Below are 20,501 nucleotides of genomic sequence, written 5' to 3'. Positions count from 1 at the left end.
AATATGCTGTAGCAATAATTACCCTTCATAACAGCAGTCCCAGTTTCCCACAGATACAATCAAATGTCAGTGGGAAACAAAAATCAGATCCTAATTTCACTCAAGTGACTTGACCTAATCTTTGGAACCATCAATAACTCCAGAGTTTATGTAGAAACAATAAACATATATCGAATGGTGAAAGGTCAGGCAGAAATGTACAATCTTCATTTATAGTAAAGATTGTTTTAGGCCAAGCAGACAGTTCAGCAGAATCTGATGAGACACTGAACCTACGGGGTATCATTTTGTCGGAAAATTCGTCTATCTTACCTCCATCATCTTTGCAGAAATGTGAGTGTAAAAATGATCCAGTCCACAGATTAGATGAAATTTCCTTTGTCTCTTTTTACTGGATCTCCTCGCTAATTGGATAAATTGAAACTAGCCCGGAGCTCTGTTTTATCCCAGTTGAATCTACAGAAAAACCATAAGCTGTTTTGTCTCCAGCCATCCTCTCATGTAATGAAGCTAGCCTTGACTAGGGATGGGTATCGTTTAGGTTTTATCCGATACCGGTGCCAAATCGGTACTTTTGAAACGGTGCCGGTGCTTAAACGGTGCTCAAACCGGTGCTTAAAGAATGGAGAACACAAAATTGGTCCAAAAACCTCTCATGTTCAGCTGTTTTTTGTAAAAAGATAACAATGTTAGCCTTTTCTGCAGCTATGGGGCATATATGGTATCACTCTTGGCTGGAAGCAGTGCTTAAACAATGGAAAAAACACAAACTTTGTCCAAAAACCTCTCATGTTCAGCTGTTTCCCTCTTTTTCTTTGGTCATTTTAGCCTTTTTGGCCAGGGTGAAGGGAGTATCTGCCATCAAACAAGAAGACAGCCGCATGTAGCTATGATGATGTTTGCTAGTTCACCTTACATGCATTAATGTAATACCGTGGTTAGCCTACTCAACGTAAATTACACGAACAACATTAAGCTACTCACGCAGAGAAGAACGGCTGCTGCTGCATCATCATCCATCATCATTTCTGCTACACTGGCAGGGCTAGGAGGCAGGACTCTCCTCTTCGTGTTTTTGGGTATGTTGCTAACTCCGGGTCCGATAACAGGCACCACACTGCAGTAGATGCGCTCGGTGTGAGGTCTCGCAGCAAGCTATCAAATACAGCGCATTTCTTGGTTTTTGAAAAAAAAAAACGCTATGCGTCGCCAGGTGTTTCATCGGATTCGAGGTGTTACCTCCTTTGACAGTATCAGCTTAAAGCACTTGTTGCAGGCTGCTGAGTTTGCATCTTTTGCTGTGAAGTACAGCCAGACTGTTGACCGCTTCACTTTGGGCATTTTTAATCTGTAGCTCTGCATAAAAGAACGTACGTACCTAGCCCCGCCTACTATCCTCGGAAACGTAAAATGATTGGCTAGAAGTGTATCACAGCTCAGGAAAAAAAAGCACCGAAATAAAGCACCGAAATGTGCGCTGCTTTTCGGTCTGGTTACTACCGTTTATGTCAGAATCGGTGCCATCATGGCACCGGACACCGGTACCCATCCCTAGCCTTGACCAATTAGAATTTATTTGATTTTGGTTCGCACGTGTTGCTGCATGTTTGTATGTTGAAACAAAATGCAGTTAGCTCTTTAGTTTAACACTTAATACTGTATAAACACGCAGACGCACACACACATACATAAATGTAAAACAAATAGATCACCAGCATCTAGCTCAAGGCTTTTTAATTGCTTCTGCAAGTTGTTGACAGCATGCCGAGTCTTTGAAGTGAAGGTATGCCTTTTTTGGCTCTATTTATTTGGATGAGCTAATGAAGCATGTGCCAGTGGAAGACAGATAGTGAGAGAAGAGAGCAAGTTAATGAATGAAGTGGAGTGGAGTGAATTTGATGAGATGAATTTGCGGTGGTTGAGATATGAAAACAAATGCAGGTGGTGACAGAGTGTTGAAAGGACATCACAAGTTGAAATTCGGTCTTGTCTGGATCACAAAACCAGTGACGCACAGCCTCATAGCGTTTTTCCATCAAACTACACAAGGACAAAAAAGTTTGCTATAGAATGACGTTATTGTTTGAGGCTGAGCACTGTTTATGGGCATGCAGAGAGGCTGAACAAACAATATGAAAACAGAGGATTAACAACTAAACACACAGTGATTTCATAGATAATGTGTCAACCGTGTTTTACAATGAAAAAATAGTCATGGGAGACAGAAAACAGGTGCAAGATCTAAGAAAAACAACAGAAGTAGAGGAGGAAGAGGTGATAGGAGATGAGTTTTGCCTCCTCTCTACTTTTCTGCTCCTTGTCTCCTTTGTTTTTCACCCTTCTGTCTTCCTCGCTCTGGGTGGTACCTGATTAAATTGTCACACAACAGATGTCTTCGAACCAAAGAGAGGGGGAGAAATACAGGTTGAGGAGTGGAGATAGAAGAGAAGATGTCACTATAGACATATGCTCATATCTCTGGAAGAGTTTGCATTGAATGTATTCACAAGTAACTTTTGTATATGACAATGTTGCTTTTTTCTGTTCTATAACGGCAAATCAGTGTTTTCAGTTTATATCTAGTTGCTCGGGGAGAAGATAAACCAGCTGGCTACAGTTGGAGATAAACAGAAATGAAACTTTAGAAGAAGAAAGGAGCATTTGTGACTCTCATCTTTCAGCTTCCTGTTCTGAGAAACCCTTTCCAGGGGACCAAAATACCTACAGTGAGCTAAAAAGATTTAAGCTTATTTAGGATCCACAGCTGTGCCTCAGTTTTACTATATGAGTGTGTGTGAGGTAGATGGAAATAGTATGCAAGATGACATACACACATTTAGACAGTTGTTTATTTTGTCTATGTCCTCTGGCTGTGAGTCAGCGCATTTCATGTGATACAATCATATCTACCTGATTCTCATCAGACCCTGCTGCCATCAGGCCATTGCACATGCACACAGCTGCACTGATAAAACTTTGAAGCTGACTTATTTAATTTTTTTTACCTTCCTCTGTTATTTTTGTACCCTCCCTCTTCTTTTCATGCATTGCTGAACGCCTCATACAGGAATATACACACAAAATAAACACACACGTACACAAACAAACTGACACACACACTGGGACTAACAAGGGCTTAAAAACACACACACACACAGATGCACCCTGCAGTATTAGTACTAAGGTGTGTCTGAATGTAGCCGATGCTTCATTGGTGAGTTACTACCCCCAGGCAAGTCTGAGTCAGCGTCCATTGACCGCCTTTACTGTGGTAGAGTGTGCTTGTGTGTGTCCCTGTTTTTCTTTTTTCCCTGTGCACATGCACTGGATCCATAATGAGATTAGATATTTTACATATACATATATGCTTTCAAGAGATGCCTTTTTCCTGTTTGGTATGCATTTCTCTTAACTTGCAGTCTGAAGGTTTTTTTTCTGTACACAGTAATAGATGGGCATAGTTTCACTCTCCCATAAGCAAGCTTATGGGAGAATCTGGAAAGTACAGCAAGCTATACATGCATGCACACACACACACACACACACACACACACACACACACACACACACACACACACACACACACACACGTGAACTAGTGAATGAGACTTAGCAAATGTCATTCGACTCCAGCTGCTTGTGTCAAGAACGTCTGTCAATCAACACAACCGCGCCCCTAACTCAATTATCCAGGTGGATGAGTTTTTAAAAAATGACCCCACTCAGAGTTGGTGTAAAGGAGGAAATATCCATAGAGGCCCAAACTGATTTTTTTATGTTTTTTTCAGGCTGTAAATATTCTTTTTAATGCTGCAAAGTTTGACTGGGAGTCTAGAGAAAGCCTCGAGTTGCACTGCAGTTTTTGCTACTTCATTTTTTTTTGCACTCATCATTAAAAATCACCCTCCAGAATGTATATATTTCATGAAGTGTATATAAAGTAAAATGTACACTGAGAGTTGAATAATTTGTGCTATCTGAAGTGCTTTTATGATAATATGTATAGATGTATAGATGTAAGGCTGTGTTTAAGTTAAGTAATATTATTTTTCAAGGTCAGAAATGACCCTGCAAGTCCAGCTGCAGTTAGTCCACTGAATAAAATAGGAACAAGACCAATTAAAGGAGAGCTGACATTACTGTGACACTTTGAATCGAGTCAGTTTAATATTTAGGCTTTGAGCTTTTTGTTCTTTAAACCTGCAGACTTTCTCTAAGGTTTAAACAGGCATCTGACCTGAACAGGTCTGGGCACAGAGATCAACTCTTAAAAACATTTTATCCCCTTTGTTTAATTCTGGAAGGATAAAAGAAAAAGAAACATGGCAGGGGAGTGGCTTCAAAGGGAATGGAAATATAGGAATAGGAAAGTAGGTCTGCACTGAAAAAGTCTACATTCACGTGTCAAAAATCCTTTTGCAGTTCATTCATCTACACTGAGGATGATTAAGTAAATGTCCTGGTGAGGCATTTCAGAAAAGTTAAAAGACTTTAAACTTTTATATTCAGAAAACATTTTTTCTCTTTCTTCAAGTGTTTGGTCCACCGTGCATTCAGAACCATAGCCATGATTTGTACTCTGCAATTCTGGCTGTTTTCACGCTCAGCATAGTTAATTCAAGGGCAGAACACCTACACAGATAAAATGCTCAAGTAATCTTAAGTTTTGTAAAGAGAAGAAGTTCTGGGGTATCCCCACAAGTAGTACTAAAGTTATGCCTGAGTGAATAATGTTTGAAAAGGGCAGGAGCTGCTCTGCATCTGTCTGTGTATCTATTTTTTTTCTTTTGATCTGAGAAAATCTAACAATCTCCTGTGTATCTCTGTGTTTTTCTCCATATCCCTCTCTCTGTGCTTCTCTTTCCCCTCCACCATACACCTATACTCTGACTTGCTATCAGGGGGACACCTTCCAACATATCCAAGACATTGTAGTATCTCTGCTACGGGTCATCAACCAGACAGTCATCACCATGGGTCGAGAGCACGCTCTGATTGTAAGTACTTTACAAGTAGGACATATGGTGGACTCTTTAAAACCTTCTGTCTTGCGTCCTTGACATATTTTCCCTGCTGATACCATGTTTATCAAAAAGGATGTGCAAGAAAGCACCTTAATTTACTCCGCTATGGTATTCAGTTTGTTTTTGAAACACAAAATATGTTGACAGCAGAGTATTTTGTTTAAAATACACAATTTTATTGCACATACAAGAGGGATCGTGAGGGCTCACACACTGTCATGGGAAAGCTTAAGAAAATGCAGGGACAGAGCATTTTGCGCATAAACTGGTTAATTACTAAGTGTAGTATCATCCAGGATTGTATTTGGTGGCAACTGTACAGCCATAAGCAGTTGAAGGACGCCCTTGTGAGATCAGTTGTTAAGCTCTAAACTGCTGTGAACAAAGCAGGTTGTGAATGCTCTGTGTGTGTGTGTCTGTGTGTACAAAATTAATGTCCAGATGAATGCTGTTTGCAAAAATTTCTGTTTATCTACCAGTTGTGCTATGCTTTTACAAATATATTGTTTCCCTTTGGGAAAAAAATCTTCAAAAACTCATCACCCTTAGTGACTCATTTTGTATATTTTGTTAACCTAAATTTAAAGTTTAGCACTAATATTTGTTGATTAGGAGGGCAAGTGTGGCCTGAATGCTACAGAACACCTATATAGATATTGAAATGATTGTCTGATATATTTTACATGATTAAGTTGAAGTGTGCTGTTGGTATTAAGAAAGAGATTGAACCTTTTCAGGTTTTTTTAAATTAATTTTTCTGGTTATCTTCCTGTTCTCTAAAGCTTCACATTGTGTTGTACCAACACAGCACTCACCTGCACAATTTTTGCAATGGTAAATTTTGAAAAACAACAATTCATTGGTGCCTACTGTATACATTGTATATTGATACTCAACATTTAAACAGGCCAGTCATTAAAATGGATTGACAGGTCTGTTCTTAGTTTGCACTGGTTCACAAATGTATTGAGTGTTTACTGTGTGAGAGAGGAGTCAGTTGTTTGTATTTCAGTGAGTATGCTGTATGTGTAAACTGATGCCCGCTTGTCAATGCCACTAAGTGCATGCGTTCGAATGCACACGTGTGTAAAGATCCTTGAAACACAATTGAGACTGCAGCAAAACACTTCCATTTTGGATGATAATAAAGGAGAGAATCGATTACTCTGTCACTCAGGGTTGACAGAAATTTTAATTATCTGACAAAGGCTGTCAGTCTTCAATCAGCTGTGTATCACATTGTCTGTTAATGTTTTCTTAATACAATCTGTACTTTCCCTGTGAAATCCTGATGACTCAGTGAGCAAGCTGTGTGTCCAGACAGTTCATCAGCTTGTTTTCCCATGATATCCTTCAAGTGCTTCAGTTGTTGCTACATTCAAATTATGTCTGTCCAGCATCCAAAAACATAGCATTCAAATTAATTTTTATATTCCTTTGTTTTTCACATTCATTTACATTCCCCTGCTTATTGCTGTAATTTATCCAAAACTGTTATAACGATTCATTCCCAGCTCGTACATCTGTCCATCTGTTGAAATAGCCACTGAGCCAAGTGACAAACTGTATGCTGTCTAGAGTGACAATGCTTCATCTGTCTGCAGCAGATTTGTTATTGAAAAACACTGTCCTCACTGTCAGGCGAAACGTAATCTCAAATTAGCCAGCAAATACTGGTTTCTGCAAATTTCACCTTCTTCCTCCCAAGCAGTCAAGAAAGTTTAACAGCCTCTTTTGTCCTCTTCTCCCTCTTTATCACATTTCCTTTTTTTTTTCTACCTTGTCACCGGTGTACAGGGCTCAGGATTGGTTACTGTGGAAAATGTGCCATTCACAGTCCATGTTTTCTGCTCAGAAAAGATCACCTTCTGAATTTAAACTTAAGCTCAGTGCACACCCACATGCTTTACTCCGCAACATCTTGGATCCCCTGAAATATAATCCGCTCCTGCACCTGCTGCCCAGAAGGCCAGTTGTGGCTTTTCCAACTCTTAGAGCTTAGAGCCACCAGAAACACTTCTTGCGCAGTTTCTTGACCCGTGCCTTGGTACTGGGGCGACTGGAGGATGCCGGGGCTGGCGTCGGCTTGGTCAGAGTTGGTGCAGGCACATCATATTCCCCCTCTAGGGCCTCTATAACCCCCTGGAAACGTCCCTCCTGCTGTCTAAAATCATGCTCCACACTGGAGGAGAGAGAGAAATGGAGAAGGCAGTTGAAGAGGAAGGAGACAAAGATGAGTGAGAAACATTATAAGCATGATTTAGAGACTGAGCTAATGTGAACCAAGCCAGATGTTTGTTTGTTTTTTAAATTCAGTTCCTTTCTCACAAAAAGAGAATACCGTAAATGTAGGGGTTAAAGGGAGATGGTGAACAGCTGTGTAAAACAAGAGGAAGTCTACTGGGCAGAAAGAGAGATTAGAAAGAGAGGGGTTTAGAGACAGCTAAGCTAAGGTGACCTAGTGACATCAAGAAATGCTGACAACACCTTAAATACTGTCCATAATGCAGTTTTTATGGAGGTTTAAACTCATATGTTCTTAATTTTGGTGTACGCGCCATCAGCCCACACACTCTTTCACACGTGTCTCAGCTCAGTACTCTTTTCACATCTATAGTATTCTTTTGCACTCATGCACCAGTAGATCACAGGCTGGTGAGATGAGAGGAGTGGGAGGAGAACGAAAAAGAGAGTAGGAAAGAAGAAGAGCATTTGCACAATGGAGGAGCTAAAAGAAGGAGCAATGGAGGAACTTTTTTACTCTTCTATGTTCAAAGCAGACCCTCGTGGCTTACTTTTTCTATGCTCCCATTCCCCCTCCACCCCTCATCTCGCTTGTGCTCTTTTCCCCTCACCATCTCTCTGAAGTGCCCATCGCTGCAGGTCATAGTGTAGCAGACTCTGAGTTTCTCCCTCCATTTGGTAACTTGTGTGTGTGTGTGTGTGTGTGTGTGTGTGTGTGTGTGTGTGTGTGTGTGTGCGTGTGCGTGTGTGTGTGCGTGTGTGTGCTGAGCTGGATTATATGGGTGGAGCTACATAGGGTCTGGCATCTGGAGTTAATGAGGCACATGATGAGGCAGGCAGATCGGAGACGACTACCAGTCCTTCCCTCTTTTTGTATGCCAGCAAACAGACACACACACATGCGCGCGCGCACACACACACACACACTCAAAAACATATAATATACAAACACAGACGTGCTCCCCTGCCATCTCCATACATCTTCCTCAAAAGCCCACGGCTGAGTGAGAGTAAAAGAAAAACATGCAGAGACTTATGAAAGAAGAAAGGAAAGAGACAGAATCTTCGGGGAGATCGAAGGATGGCTAAATGAAAGAAAGGCGACCTTTAATAAAACAGGGCAGAGAGGTCACTGCATAGTAAAAGAGGAAACAAAAAAAGACAGGGAAGTAAAGAAGGACAAGATGAGTGCCACTGGAGATATGAAGAGGGGAGGGCAGCAAGGTCTCGGCTATCCGAGAAAGTGCGCAGTGATGGAGGGAGAGACGGAATGAGTGAATATAGGAGAAAGTAAAAGCTTGGGTGGGCACAGAGGAATGGAGATGGCCGCATGAATAATTGATAAAGAAGATCTACCGAGACACATATACACAAACAAAGCCACACAGCATACATATAAAGAAAGATAAAGGATGGCACCTGCCCCACATCCACTTACGGTACAGTGTGTCTTGTTTTAGAAACTAAAGCTTTTTCCATGTCAGGTCTCTCTATACGTCCCCTTGTCTCAAAACCTCAGTATAGCTCTCTACCTCTCTCTACCCATACCTATTTCACTCCCTCACAATTTTTCGTGGATTTACTGCACAGCTGCGAAAGCTGCTATTCTTAATTCGTTGTGTAAGCTGTCACCTTCAGCATCTTTTTACGTGCATGTATGACTGCGTGCTACGGCGTCTTTCATCCCTGTGAGACACAGCTAAACCCAAAACCTTTATGTTTTTAAAATGAGGTGTAAAATGTGGAGATCAGGGCTAAAGTTTTGGTTTGTTTGCTTAATACATCTGTTTAAATTTGAGACTTGTGTGTGTATTAGAATACTTTTAGTTTCTAGGTGCGCATATGTGTTTTGTTCTGCTTGTTTCAGCTGTTTAAGCTTTGGGAGGAAAAACAGAGGAGCTGTCAGAAGTTCCTCTCCCTCTTGTCTCTCATTGTAAAGATTAATTAAAACAGACGATGGCAAAACATCTTCAGGCAGTCAGCCCACGTCAAAAGCTCTTTTTTTCACCACAGATCATTAGGATGAATGTTTTAGTCCCACACGTAATTCATCCTCTGCCTGGGTGTCTCTTATGCCATCTCCACTCCTCTTTACCCAGAGTCCTCTAGGGTTTTGATAAGGCCATTATTGTCCAATCAAACAAACAGAGCTCGTGTAGTTGTGACTTCTCTGTGTGTATGTCACAATAAAGATGCTGATTTTCTTTTTTTCCACCCCTGTTTTTGAAACAAACTCATACTGACACGAGAAGAAATATGACTAGGCTGGAGAATCTGCCTTTCAGTCCAAGTCATTAACATATTTCAAAGCGCATGAAATATATTCTTTTTTTTGTTTGTTTGAAATGTGTATGCACATGAATCAAATAAAAGTTGATTTCCCTTTGTGCTGGATTAATTATCCTGTTTGTATTTGCATGTGTGCAATTAAGACAATAAGAAAGTAGAGCAGGAGAGAAAATCTTAGAAGCTGAGAAGAGAGAAAGGTGGACTATAATAATGTGAGAAGTGCATACACCAGAGACCAGGATTGTTCCAGGTCATGTAAAGTATCTCCTCAAAATATTCGAAAGCCTCACATTTTGAAGACTTCCATGTCTGGCTAATGTTAGACATTGTATGACTATGTAATGACACGTTTCTTTGTGCAATGTATGCTACTAGACTACTGAGGGGGTTTATTTGTAGTACAAGAAGATAATAGTATGTTTTGTTCTGTAAACACTAATTTTCTGCTAATTTCATAAACCGCTAATATCTAGGTTTAGCACGTTCAGTTGTTCTGCTTGTCTTCCATCAAGTTTTCACAGTCTGCGTGGAAATGCTTCTGAAAGTGCTTATTTAGTCAAACAGTTCAAAATCATTTTTGGAAGTGTTTATGTTTTTCTGCTTAAGTGAATTGTTGCATAATGCAGGTTGTCTTGTCATTAAAGCATTTGCAGTAGTTAATCAGGCTGTTGTATAATTACTGTCAGTGTTTTGCAAGGCTGAAGTCAAATGCCTTGTTTTCTCTTAAAAGCAGTTCCCATTTAAGATATTCCACAACGTGGAAGATGATTCTTTACTGTGTGAACAAAGGAGCTTGCATATAAGTGCATTTGTCTCACTATGTAAAGTAGTGGTGGAAATCAATGTGTGTATATATGTGTGGATATGGATGAGCATGTTGCCATGTGGCAGCTTTCTCCCTTGGTGCTCATTGCTACTTACTGGGATAAGGATTTTGCTGTGTTAATTAGGATCAAGGGAACAAAAAATGAGATGAGGGGAAACAGAAAACTGGATGCAAAGAAGAGATTAACTGACAGAGAAATGGAAAGTCAAAACAAGAGCGAGATGCAGAGGTGGGGCTGCTTTGAGGCAAGTAGCTTTGAGAGTTAAAGAGAACTGAAGAGGTAAAGACCCCGCAAAACTTGTCTTTATCCCCTCGAGGCCTGCGAGGGAGATTTGTATGTGATTGTAAACAAGCAGAATTAACTTCAAGCCTAGCTTTGGTCTGTAAATACTTATTTTCTTTTAGTTTTATCCATGAAGCTACATGCAACCTACATTTCCAGCTTATGTGAGCAGTGCAGAGAAAGAGTAGAGGGTGAAAGTGGGGCACACTGAGGTGATTAGAGCTTTGGCGATTGACAGACAGAATGAGGCACAGATGTAGACAGGAGTTTGTTTAAAAAAAGAAGAAATGACAGAGATTTTAGTGGCATGTAATGGAAATGTTTATGTGAACATTTGTGAGAGAGAGAAGGAATATGTGGAGCTAACAGGAGGATTAAAGTACAGTATGCGATAAGAGGCAGTGCAGTTCTGCAAGTTGCTGAGGATCTAAGAATGCAGTTAGTTATTTAGGTCAGTCAAGCATGATAACTGGACTGATCATTTAGATGTTGAATTAATATCCTTGTTTGCACAGAGCATTATTTTGTGTGTAAATATCCTCCCTTGGTAGAGCATCTTTCACTAATCTGCAAAGTACAGCAAGTATTAATTTTAATATTTATAAGAGCAATCACTCTTAGTTTCTTTTTCCTTATAATAGTGTATGGTATGAGTGGTACAATAATCAGAGTGGAAGAAAAGGGCAGCGACAGCAGGGTGTCAGGAAGAAAGGGTAATGAAACAAAAAAAGCTGAATAAGTGATAAAAACCTGGAAAGGCTGAAGAAATAACAATGGGAAATTGCATCCTACGAGAGGCATGCAGTTTTACAGAAGTTTCATGGCTATTTCTAAAGCTCCAGGTAAGAATTAGTTGTCATTGGTGTGTTATATAATACAGTAAGCTCATTATCTTTATTAGGTTACCTGTAGATGATGCAGGCTGTCTTTTGGCAGGTGGGGCAGTTGTTTATGTCCTGACCAGTTCTGTATGAGCTGCGACTGCAGAAACAACAAATGTAAAACGTTTACACACATGAAAGCAGTTTGACTGAACAGAGCCGTGAATGCTGATGGCAGTTACACGTCTGGTTTTTAATTTTTGCTGTAGTGTTTTGATTGGTAATGATCTAAACAAAATTCTATGTAGGCATACAGTGCATGCGTTGTTTGTTATAATCCGCTTAAGTAAACCACTCTGATATATTTACGATTGCTTTAATCATTAGCATATATGATTTTTAGATACGCTACTTCAACAAAAAAGGAGAGAAATCCTGCCAAGCTTCAACAATATTCATTTTTGTAATAGTGAAAGATTATTTTGCACAAACAGCAGGCTGGGCTTTTCGTGGCGGTGTCACGCTGGTGTCAGAATTGTTATTTCTCTCTCCATGGACACGTACCCAGTGCAGCAACAACAGACATGCTGTCTACGTGTTGTCAAAGGGCACAAAATAGTTGTGATGTTTAGTGCATACAATGTGCCCCAGTAACACTATTCAGGACATTACCAGGATTGCCCCAATGGTTGAGTACCTGCCTGTTTACTATTCTATGCAGGAAAAAAAAATTGCAGCAACTGTCTTGGTACATCAGGTTTTGAGCCACACGTCACATAGCACAGATATTATTACCTTAAATTAGAGGCATAGTGAAAGTAAGCTTATTGTCTTTCATTTTAGATGGCTAGTTTGAACAGCAGAGCACACATGCCAACTGCATCAAGGCTGAACAAGACTAAAGAGACTACAGAGCCAAGGACACTGTTTACATGTTAGAAAATAAGCTGGAATTTAAAAATATCTGTTAGGCTTGTACTGCCTGCCTCCCAATTAAAATACTTTATTTTGCCAAGGTATTTTGGCTGGCCTTCAGTTGAACCATTTAGAGAAAAAAGTAACTGATTTATGTCAATAAAATTGACATTTTAATTACATGGAGTGAGACTGTGTAACTGGCATCATTTTTCTCCCCCACCAGTCTTTATCAAAGACGACAACAACAGCATGAGAAGACAAGTTTTTGCTTCAGGAGAGAAACGAGACAAGGAGCTGAGCACAGCGACAACCTTTTAGCTCAGCCGACACTTTTATCACAGCAGCCCACTTAGAGTCCTTTCATTTCTGGCACAGCACCAGATTCATGCAGTCCCTCTATTACTTGCTGCTTCTCTTAATGTTCATTCTTTTAATGTCTTCCTATCTTTCAATAGCTACCCTCTCTCTTCTGTCTGACTTTCAGTCTATCTGTTTTTCTGTCACTCTTAGCATGATACATGGGCATCCTCCCAAAAAAGCCTTTACACACAACAGAAGCATGAATGCACATTATACAGCAACAAAGATGGGGTAAGACAGCTGGAATACTGATTTTATGTGTCTTATTGTGCAGCTTAAAGATTAATTGCAAGGTAATCTGATAGGGATTAGACTGCAGCCAGAGACCTCTCTTAACGCTGGACAAAAATAAGGAGGGATGGGAGAGAATAAACCATGTACACAGGGAGTTTAGGTGATGATGGAGAATCATCAGTTTTAGGATAGTTGAGAGGTAATGGTTATGGGTGGGGAAAAAAGGTGCAGACTTTAACTTAATGGTGAAATGGAAGAGGGTGGTGAAGAGGTGAAGAATAGGAAGCAAAACAAAACAGTGTGACAGCAAAGATCTGACAGCAGGGAAGAGTGATGGACAGGTTGTTGGGAGAGGAGAAGGGGGGAAGATGAGAAGGCACAGGAGTGATTCACAGTTGTTAGTTGAAGATATGATTCATACTTTACGGTGAAGTGTGTAGCGAAAGATAAGGAGTGGGAAGGTATTAATTAAAAATGCACCAAAGAAAGGTGTGTGGCTGATGGTGAAGAGAGGGATAAATTACTAAAAGCGGGTTAAGAAGCAGTGGAGAAGAGGGGGATTTTTGAAAGACCAGCTGTTATGTGTGGAGGGAAGAGGAAGAACATGTGGCCAGGGAGGAGGAAATTAAGAATCAAAGATTTAGCAGGGGAGAGAAAGAGTAACTGATTAGTTCTGTTTGCTTAGAAGTAGTGTCTGTTTGGGGCTACATGCTCTCAAACTCAAAGGAAATGCAAGAAAGCCAACGCTGACCTCCTGCTGGTAGGTATCAACTCTCTCCAAACATGTGTACACATATTGGATCTCCACACTGGTGGCATTTAAAAATCTAATATACTGTATTGAAAGCCTGCCAGCTATAAAAACTTAAAAGTACTCTGTTATTAATCTCTTTCACTCATAGTGCACCCTCTCTTCTACCCCTCTTTCTCATCTTTATCACCTCCCTCTTGCTTAAACATTTGCTCACGCGGTGAATGCCTCTACCACTCCTTTTACATGTGTTATCTCTTTTTATCACTCCCTTTTTCATTCTGTCTTGACATCTATGTTTCTTCATTTCACACTTTATTCTCAGATTATCCTCTTCCTTTCCTTCTTACCTTCTTCCATTCCCCTATTTCCCCTTCTCTCTTCAAGTTATTTTCCTTCCTAAGTCCCTTCTCTCACCCTTCAGTGAAGGCTTTGCTCTTCTCCAAGTCTTGAATCACGTTGAGAAGCACCTTTATCTTCTCCTGATTGGACAGCAGGTTCTCCTCCACACTCTGCAGCTGCTTCTCCAATCCACGTGGTGCTTGTACTGCATGTCCGTCCAGAAGTCCTCCCGGTGCCCCATTGCATTGTGCTTTCATATGAGTCTTACAAGGCAGAGTGTGGTCATCGAATGATTTGCTCTTCTGATTTGTGTAGTCCTTGAGTTTGATCCGTTCTAAGGATCGTTTCGGTACGTTTGTGGTCTCCTGGGTTTTGTTTTGCGCTACAGATGTGGCTGGTTTAGACTGAGTGGATAGAGGACAATTTTTTGGTGGAAGAGGTGGGGTGGTGCTAGATTTTGAGCTATTGTGACAGGAAGGAGCTGGAGACTTCAAAGCAATACGGGCTACTGTGTTCTGATGTGACTCTTCATCAGTGCGTTGGCCTTGAGCCACAACTTGACTGCGTTCATCATTTGAGTGTGATTTTATCACCTCTAAAGTTGGCGTGTGTGTTTGTTGTGTATGCATGTCAGCTGTGGTCCTATCTGTGTTACTTTGTGTATCTGTTGTCTGCGTGGAGGAGTCCTTGTAAGAGGTAAATTCTGCAGAGTGTGGCCTCATGTGCTGCTGTGAATCTTTGGCTTTGTTCTGAGTGTGTGTTGCGTGGTTTGAGTGGGAACTGTGCGCTTTTGGTATAGTGTGCGACAGCTGTGATAATTGAGTAGTCTTTACTGATGTGTGTTGCTGTGTGTTGGCTGTGTCTGTTTTTTTGGTGCAAGACTGGGAGTTCATAGTAGCAGAGTCTTTCCTTGACTGATTAGGAGCCACAGGCGGTTTCCGTGGCGGATTAGGTAAAGTCTGGCTAGCTGTTATTTGATTAACTGCCCTCCTGCGACATGCACCAGTGCACGGCGAAATCTGAGATCGTCTCCTCCCACATGTCCCACAAAGACGAGGCGGAGAAGTCGTCATTAATCTGCAGGGCCGAGGTGGGGTGGCGTGCACAGTTGTACAAACGCTTACTGTCTTTAACACCGTGCGATGACCCTCCCCTCGTAGAGACTGCACCCTTCTCCTCTCTTGGGCAGGCTCCTTACCTTCTGTGGCTTCACTGCAAACCCCTCCCACCACATCAGAGGCTACCACACTGCCATTTGTGTACCGAGCTGTCCTTTTACCTCTCGTGTCCTTTGGGTTTGTCCGTATGTTTTTGATCTGGCAGTAAACTCCACTGCCTGATCCCTGTGACCCCATGTCGTCCTGTGTCAGGCTGTTGATCTCGTTTTGAGATGTCTCTTTTGACACCGGCAGACTGTTGCTGTCACTTCTGATAACTCCCCCTGCCTCTGCTGTTGTTGTTGTTTTGTCTGTTGCCATGGTGAGGAGCCGAGGTGTGTTGGTTGGTTGGCTGCTGTGGCGTTTGATGGAGGGGAGAGTCCGAAGTCTGGGAGATGTCTGCACCCCGACACTGCACAGTGGGCCCCATCGCCCCCCCGCCAGGGGAACTCCCAGTGCAGGGACTGGATTTGTTGGGTCAGCCACCCTCCTGCCCATACTCCTCTGGAGGCTTGCTCAGCCCCCTGAGGAGCTGAAAGGGATGGAGGCAAGCAGCGACATCAGCCGCCAGCAAGATTAGATCTAAGCGCAATCCAAGATGTTTCCAGCTCTTGTTTACCCAAATTAATTTATGTGAAAGAGTTTTTAGGGAGCTGGAGAAAGGAATTCAATATCCAATAAAGCTGTAGACTCTCAACTTTCTTCCATTAATGATCTTATTACTTGAGCTACTTCCGACTGGATGACACTGTCAAAGCTTTTCTCAGTTTCCAACCAGAGGCCCACAGATGATGAGTTGGATTGCTTTTCTGGGCATTGCTGGTTTGTTCTGGAGAGAGGAAAGAAATAAAGGCAATGAATGATAGAAACAAAGGTAGAAACAAGAGAAACTGGCAAGAAATAGTCAGACTGGCAAGAAGACATAGACATTAGGCACGTAAAGCACCGTGTAAAAGCTTCGACCTCGACTGAGAGCATACACTGACCAGATCAATATAGGTCTATCAAGTTCTTATTACCCTAGCAGGTGGGTGAGAGTAACAGTGGCAAAACTTTAAATCCCATCAAGGAGAATGAAAAGACTATAGAATATGTTCAGGGTAGGTTATGGGCAATTGCATGTTTCTCTATAGAGTTGGGAGTTGCATACAAATCACAGGAGCTATAGATCCTGTCAATTTAAAAATGCTGCTTAATTCTTTTATTAAGTGATCTAAGGAGCTTGGATCACTTTAATTTAATTTAATTTTAAACGTTACAACACATTTAAAATTATTTTTTCTTTCTTTACATTCCATAATAGTTTGTAGACTTATAACTAATCATTTGTTATCATTTGTCGTAAAAGCAGTTTGGAAATGTTTCAAATGAGTTAAGATAATTTAATAATTTTGTGATCAACTCTATAGCATTGTTCCATGTTTAATGTTTCTTTTGTGTCTAGTAATCTATACAGACATTGTGCCCTTCGGTCTATTTTAAATGTTTTTTTTACTTGATTTTTTTTACAGGCAGGAAATTTAATGTTAATCCATGACTAAATTATGTTAAGGTCTTATCTTTGTTTTGTGTTATTTTGCTTAGTCTAAAATTTTTGCATTGATTGGGAGAGAAGCAAAATTAGCCATTTAGTCTTTATCATTTCAGATCACTGACTCAGTGTAATTCAGTGGCGCACTGTGTCACTGCGATTAGCTGATGAAACTGGGCCAGAATTCTATTATATTTACTGTTTTTTTCCATATCAGGATTTTGGGCTATTGCAGGAAATATGGGCAGGGTACATCAAAAAGAAAAAGACAGATAAGGAAGAAAAAAGATCGCTATTTAAATAACTTACCCAACTGGTACTATATTTAAGAGCATGGAAAAGTGGATGCAGGAACATTTGTCTGGTATATTTCGTTTTAGCTAATGGAGCTATGCTAATTTGAGCTAATGTAATTACACACAGTTTGGCTCTTGAGGATAAATGGCAGTGCAGTGCATTTGCTGTCTGCACAGAACTCAAGCAACAATACATTTTAAACTTGTTGCAGATCCAGCTCATATATTGTAGAAAATTTCTTTTTGTCCGCCTGTGTTTAAAAAGTCAGTCACCGTCCACCTTTGATCCCTCACTGCCGCACACAAAGCTGGTCTGCAGCTGGTGTGAGGTCATTTGTCCATGAAATTAGGCTTGTGTGTGTATCTAGGCTGAAATCTTTGTGTCTTCGTTTTTTCTTCTATCTTCTATCTTCACAAACAACGTTGTCACTCTATTCAGCCAGTGTGGGGTGCAAAAGCTGGCTGCATACACACACACAGACACACACACGTAATCAAACACACACAGGGAAGATGAATGGCTTAGTTTACACCAGCTGGTGCAACATGTCACACAGATGCTTGCTGTATACGGTCAATTGTGGAAAAAACTAAAAGATATAGAGAGAGAGAGAAAGAGGGAGAGAGAAATAAATCAGCTATAGCCATGTTCACCTAATAGTGTAAGAACCCATGAGATTACAAACAAAAAAATCTTCTATTGTTTCATTATTGTAAAGAATTCTTTCTCAGGGTTTTGAGAAGTTTTAAAACAGCTTGTTGGCTCTGGCACTGTAGCAGGTAAAATTATGTGCTCACCAGTGGACAGGTAACACATCCTAACTGCAGTGAGCCTGACTGCTACTCTAATATTTCATATGTATTCAGAATGAGAGGCTTGTACCCATTCACTCATACCAATGCCCTGTCATGACCTAAGCCTAATACCCCATGCTGTTTTGACTGCACAAGGAGAATAAAAATTGACATCTTAGCCTTTTCCCCCCCTTTTTCCCTGACAGCAAGTGTAATTAAGGTTGTCAGACTCTTTTCAGTTTTCATTTTAAAAAAATTAAATATTAATACTGATGCTGGTGGGCTTGCCCATGAGCTGAAGTGCTGAACAAGGAACAGTTTAAATTTAGACTGTTCAGCCTGCATCCTGCGTCTGAAACTTTCTAGACATAGAAAACAATAAGTGTCACACAGTGCACTGCATTGCTTGAGAGCTTCAGTGACAGTGGTGCTTTGAAATGTAAGGTTTCTGCATAAGGCATTAAAGATCAAAGGATTTCTGTTTCAGTGACATATTGCTCCTACTTATATAAATATCTTGACAGTGTGTTTCGCTTGTGGAGTGTGACATTGCCAGGGAGGGGTCTCGCATTATTGACAGCCCAGACTGCTTATTATTGTTTACTGTGCTAACTGTGGTAATCACTTTCCTGGAGTGGACGACTGAAGCTTTAACTTATATTTCATGCGTCCCTTTTTATATACAAAGCAGGGCACAGCGACTGGGTGAATGAGAAAAGCACTGAGATTCGTTGTTTGCACAAACAAATTGCAGATGATGATGGCATTTCTGTGGTGAGAAACAGATGGAGAGGGAAAGCAAGAAGAAGAGAGCTAGCCGGTGTTTGTGTGTGCAAAAAAAGAGAGAAAGAGAGAGAAAGGATGCATATGTGCGTGCATATGTCCCCATTTGTGTGTTTGATTGTGTTTAAGAGCTGTCAAGCAGCTTGTCTTGGGATTCAGACTGAGTGAACTAAAGGTAATTCCACTGCAGCTGACTTGCCTTTCCATCAGCAGCCTCATCAGACAGCAGAGCACCTGCTGCAAGTTTTTTCTTTCTTTCTTACTTTCATCATTTTGTGTGTGTTCCTTTTTGAAGTCTGACTCTTCACCCCTGACCTGCATGATGTCAGGCAGAAAGTGACACCATATCCTCAGAAATCCAGCTCACACTCTGTGTATCTCAGACTCTCTACCCTTCTCTTTTTCTCAATCACTTCCCCCTCTTTTAAATCTTAAAGGATAGCACTAACCTCGCATCCCTCTTTCATCACTTGCTGTGTTTGTTGTCACACTTTCCCACTCAGCACCCTCTCTTCCATCTCTGTCATGCAACCTTTGATTTTCTCTGTGCTTCTCTCGCCTCCTCTTTGTTCTTTATATATAAACATAGTCTCTCACCAACATTTCACCTCTGGCTGTGCAAAATAAACGGGGAGGAGAAAGGGAGGAAACATTGTCATCTGGGGGATAAAGGAGAGGCAACTGAAGAGGATAACAGGGTACACAGCAAAATCTCCAGTGTTAAATTAACACTAGAGAGTGTCTATATGGGTCCACACCTCTGAGTGTTAAATACAACACTGTTGAGTGTTAAATTAACACTTTTGACAGTGTTATATGTTTAAAAGTAACCTAGTCAGTTTTGAAGATTAACAAAGACTAACACTGAACACTGGAATATTTTCCAGTGTTAGAAAATCAGCACTGCTCAGTGTTAGTCTTTGTTAATCTTCAAAACTGACTAGGTTACTTTTAAACATATAACACTGTCAAAAGTGTTAATTTAACACTCAACAGTGTTGTATTTAACACTCAGAGGTGTGGACCCATATAGACACTCTCTAGTGTTAATTTAACACTGGAGATTTTGCTGTGTAGACGCCGGCACAGGCAGGGCTGACAGGTGGCCAGGGGATGACAGCGAGAGAACAGATGTATTAGCAGAACTGTGGACAAGATGAAGGACTCGCGCGAGCATTTGTATGTGTGGGTCAGCGGAAGAGATGTGAAGGCCTAATTTTCTATAGTTGCTTTAAATCTCCAATCAGTTTCTCCTTTCATAATCTGAATGACTTTTTTAAAAGATAAAAGTAAAAACAGAAGACTGGAGGAGAAGGAGGAGGATGTGTGAAGAGACAAACATTAAAGGAAAGGAAGAAAAAAAGATCTGGGATGCCACACACATTGCTTGCCAGTAATCAATGAACACCGCAAGTGTGCTTGAGCATCTGTCATCACGCACACAGACCATACAAGCCTTTCAACACCGCAGGGAGTTTCTTGACAGGGTGCAGCCTTTTATGAAATTTGTTTATACATGCAATGAGTTTAATTTGCCAGTCGGTGGGTTTGAGCTTTTAAAGCATTGTCTATGACACAGGCAGTCTCAGCGATGCCCTGCATGTTTTTTACATGTGTCTGTGAATGAGTGCACACCCACGCCTTTGCAGTGGTAACAGAGCGCTGAATGCTCCAGCGAATCGAGTCCCCTGTTGTTTCAAGGTGAGTCTCATTTTTCAACTGCCGATTGACGGGCCCTGTGTGTGTGTGTGTGTGTGTGTGTGTGTGTGTGTGTGTGTGTGTGTGTGTGTGTGTGTGTGTGTGTGTGTGTGTGTGTGTGTGTATGAGTGTGCAAGCGTTTTTAGGGA

The 20,501-nt window shown here is 41.0% G+C and overlaps 2 protein-coding genes across 2 annotated transcripts in view; one reads left to right on the top strand and one right to left on the bottom strand.

The window, feature by feature from the left end:
- dock2 (dedicator of cytokinesis 2) overlaps nt 1-20,501 on the top strand; it is a 104,617-nt gene that overhangs the window by 43,621 nt on the left and 40,495 nt on the right. The window contains exon 26 of the mRNA XM_085425344.1: nt 4,902-4,997. Coding sequence (XP_085281470.1) covers nt 4,902-4,997 — 96 coding nt within the window. The remainder of the gene's footprint in view (nt 1-4,901; nt 4,998-20,501) is intronic.
- insyn2b (inhibitory synaptic factor family member 2B) lies at nt 6,990-15,747 on the bottom strand. Its single transcript, XM_085425356.1, has 3 exons — nt 14,168-15,747; nt 11,573-11,647; nt 6,990-7,206 (listed from the first exon to the last, which is right to left on the bottom strand). The coding sequence occupies exons 1-3, from the start codon at nt 15,745-15,747 to the stop codon at nt 7,023-7,025; spliced, it is 1,839 nt and encodes a 612-aa protein (XP_085281482.1). The 3' UTR covers nt 6,990-7,022.

This window comes from Rhamphochromis longiceps, linkage group LG2 (genome assembly GCF_057381845.1).
Source record: "Rhamphochromis longiceps isolate RC_006_pf linkage group LG2, R_longiceps_female_GT1.1, whole genome shotgun sequence".
Taxonomy (NCBI): domain Eukaryota; kingdom Metazoa; phylum Chordata; class Actinopteri; order Cichliformes; family Cichlidae; genus Rhamphochromis; species Rhamphochromis longiceps.
The sequence above is the reverse complement of the archived record's forward strand: the minus strand, read 5'-3'. Positions and strand labels throughout refer to the sequence as shown.

Excerpts from the sequence above, each read along its gene's own strand:
- insyn2b (XM_085425356.1), bottom strand. The coding sequence starts at position 15,747 with ATGGGCAGGAGGGTGGCTGACCCAACAAATCCAGTCCCTGCACTGGGA. Across the intron at positions 11,648-14,167 it reads AGCAAAGCCTTCACTGAAGG|TCGCAGCTCATACAGAACTG; the intron begins GTGAGAGAAGGG and ends TTGTTTCTGCAG. Across the intron at positions 7,207-11,572 it reads ACAGCCTGCATCATCTACAG|TGTGGAGCATGATTTTAGAC; the intron begins GTAACCTAATAA and ends TCTCTCCTCCAG.